This window comes from Pterocles gutturalis, unplaced genomic scaffold (genome assembly GCF_000699245.1).
Source record: "Pterocles gutturalis isolate BGI_N339 unplaced genomic scaffold, ASM69924v1 scaffold6482, whole genome shotgun sequence".
In the NCBI taxonomy this organism is placed as follows: domain Eukaryota; kingdom Metazoa; phylum Chordata; class Aves; order Pterocliformes; family Pteroclidae; genus Pterocles; species Pterocles gutturalis.
Window position 1 is genome coordinate 7,098 of NW_010112590.1, and position 792 is coordinate 7,889.

Sequence of the window (792 nt, forward strand, 5' to 3'; positions counted from 1 at the left end):
GGCTGCTGCTGTGCCCACCACGACTGCTGCTGTGACCACCACAACCCCTGTCTTCAAGCCCATCTTTGGCACTTTGCCGAAAAGTGAGAGCGCGGCCCCCTGTACGGCTGTCGTCTCCACCACGGTCACCATGTCAGCGAGCTCAGGCCCTTCCTCAACATCCTCCACCACCACCATGTTCAAGCCCATCTTTGTCAGCGTCACCACAGCTTCATCTCCAGTGAAGGTCTCTCCTTTCGCCTTCAAACCGACATCACAGCCGGCCTCAGCCACAGATCTGCCAGCAACCTCCACCACTACCCTGGGAGGATTCACAGGTGTCCCTAATGTCATCTTCACCACCGCAGCTACAACAGCCACTACACAAAAAAAGCAGATGCCACCATTAAACCTGTCTTCCGCTTTGGACTCAACCCACCCACGTCCACCGGCCCCGCTGCCAGCCCGACTGTCACCGCTGCCACGTCCACCAGCACGATGCAGCCTTTCCTGTTCGGCACCCCAGCCACCTCAGCTCCCAGCATGGAAACCAGCTTTGCCAGCCCAGGGCCTGTGTTCCAGTTTGGAAAGCCACCTCCAGGCACGGTCACTGCCACCACCAGTGTCCCAGGAGGCCCTGCCTTTGGCCAAGCACCTTCAAACTCAACAGCTCCGACCACCACTGTGAGCTTTAGCATATTTGGAGGCACCACGCTGACCTCTTCTACCCCAGCCACCACGGGTCAAGCCATGTTGACATTTGGCTCCTCTGGTTCGGCTTTCGGCAGTTCCTTCAGCACACGCACGAAGCCG

At 58.7% G+C, this 792-nt stretch overlaps 1 protein-coding gene across 1 annotated transcript in view; it reads left to right on the forward strand.

Moving 5' to 3' along the window:
- The window catches only part of LOC104462237 (nuclear envelope pore membrane protein POM 121-like), a gene marked incomplete at both ends in the record, with an annotated part of 10,212 nt that overhangs the window by 6,947 nt on the left and 2,473 nt on the right, over positions 1-792 (forward strand). The window contains 2 exons of the mRNA XM_010074101.1: positions 3-258; positions 348-788. Of these exons, the coding sequence (XP_010072403.1) occupies positions 3-258; positions 348-788 (697 nt within the window). The remainder of the gene's footprint in view (positions 1-2; positions 259-347; positions 789-792) is intronic.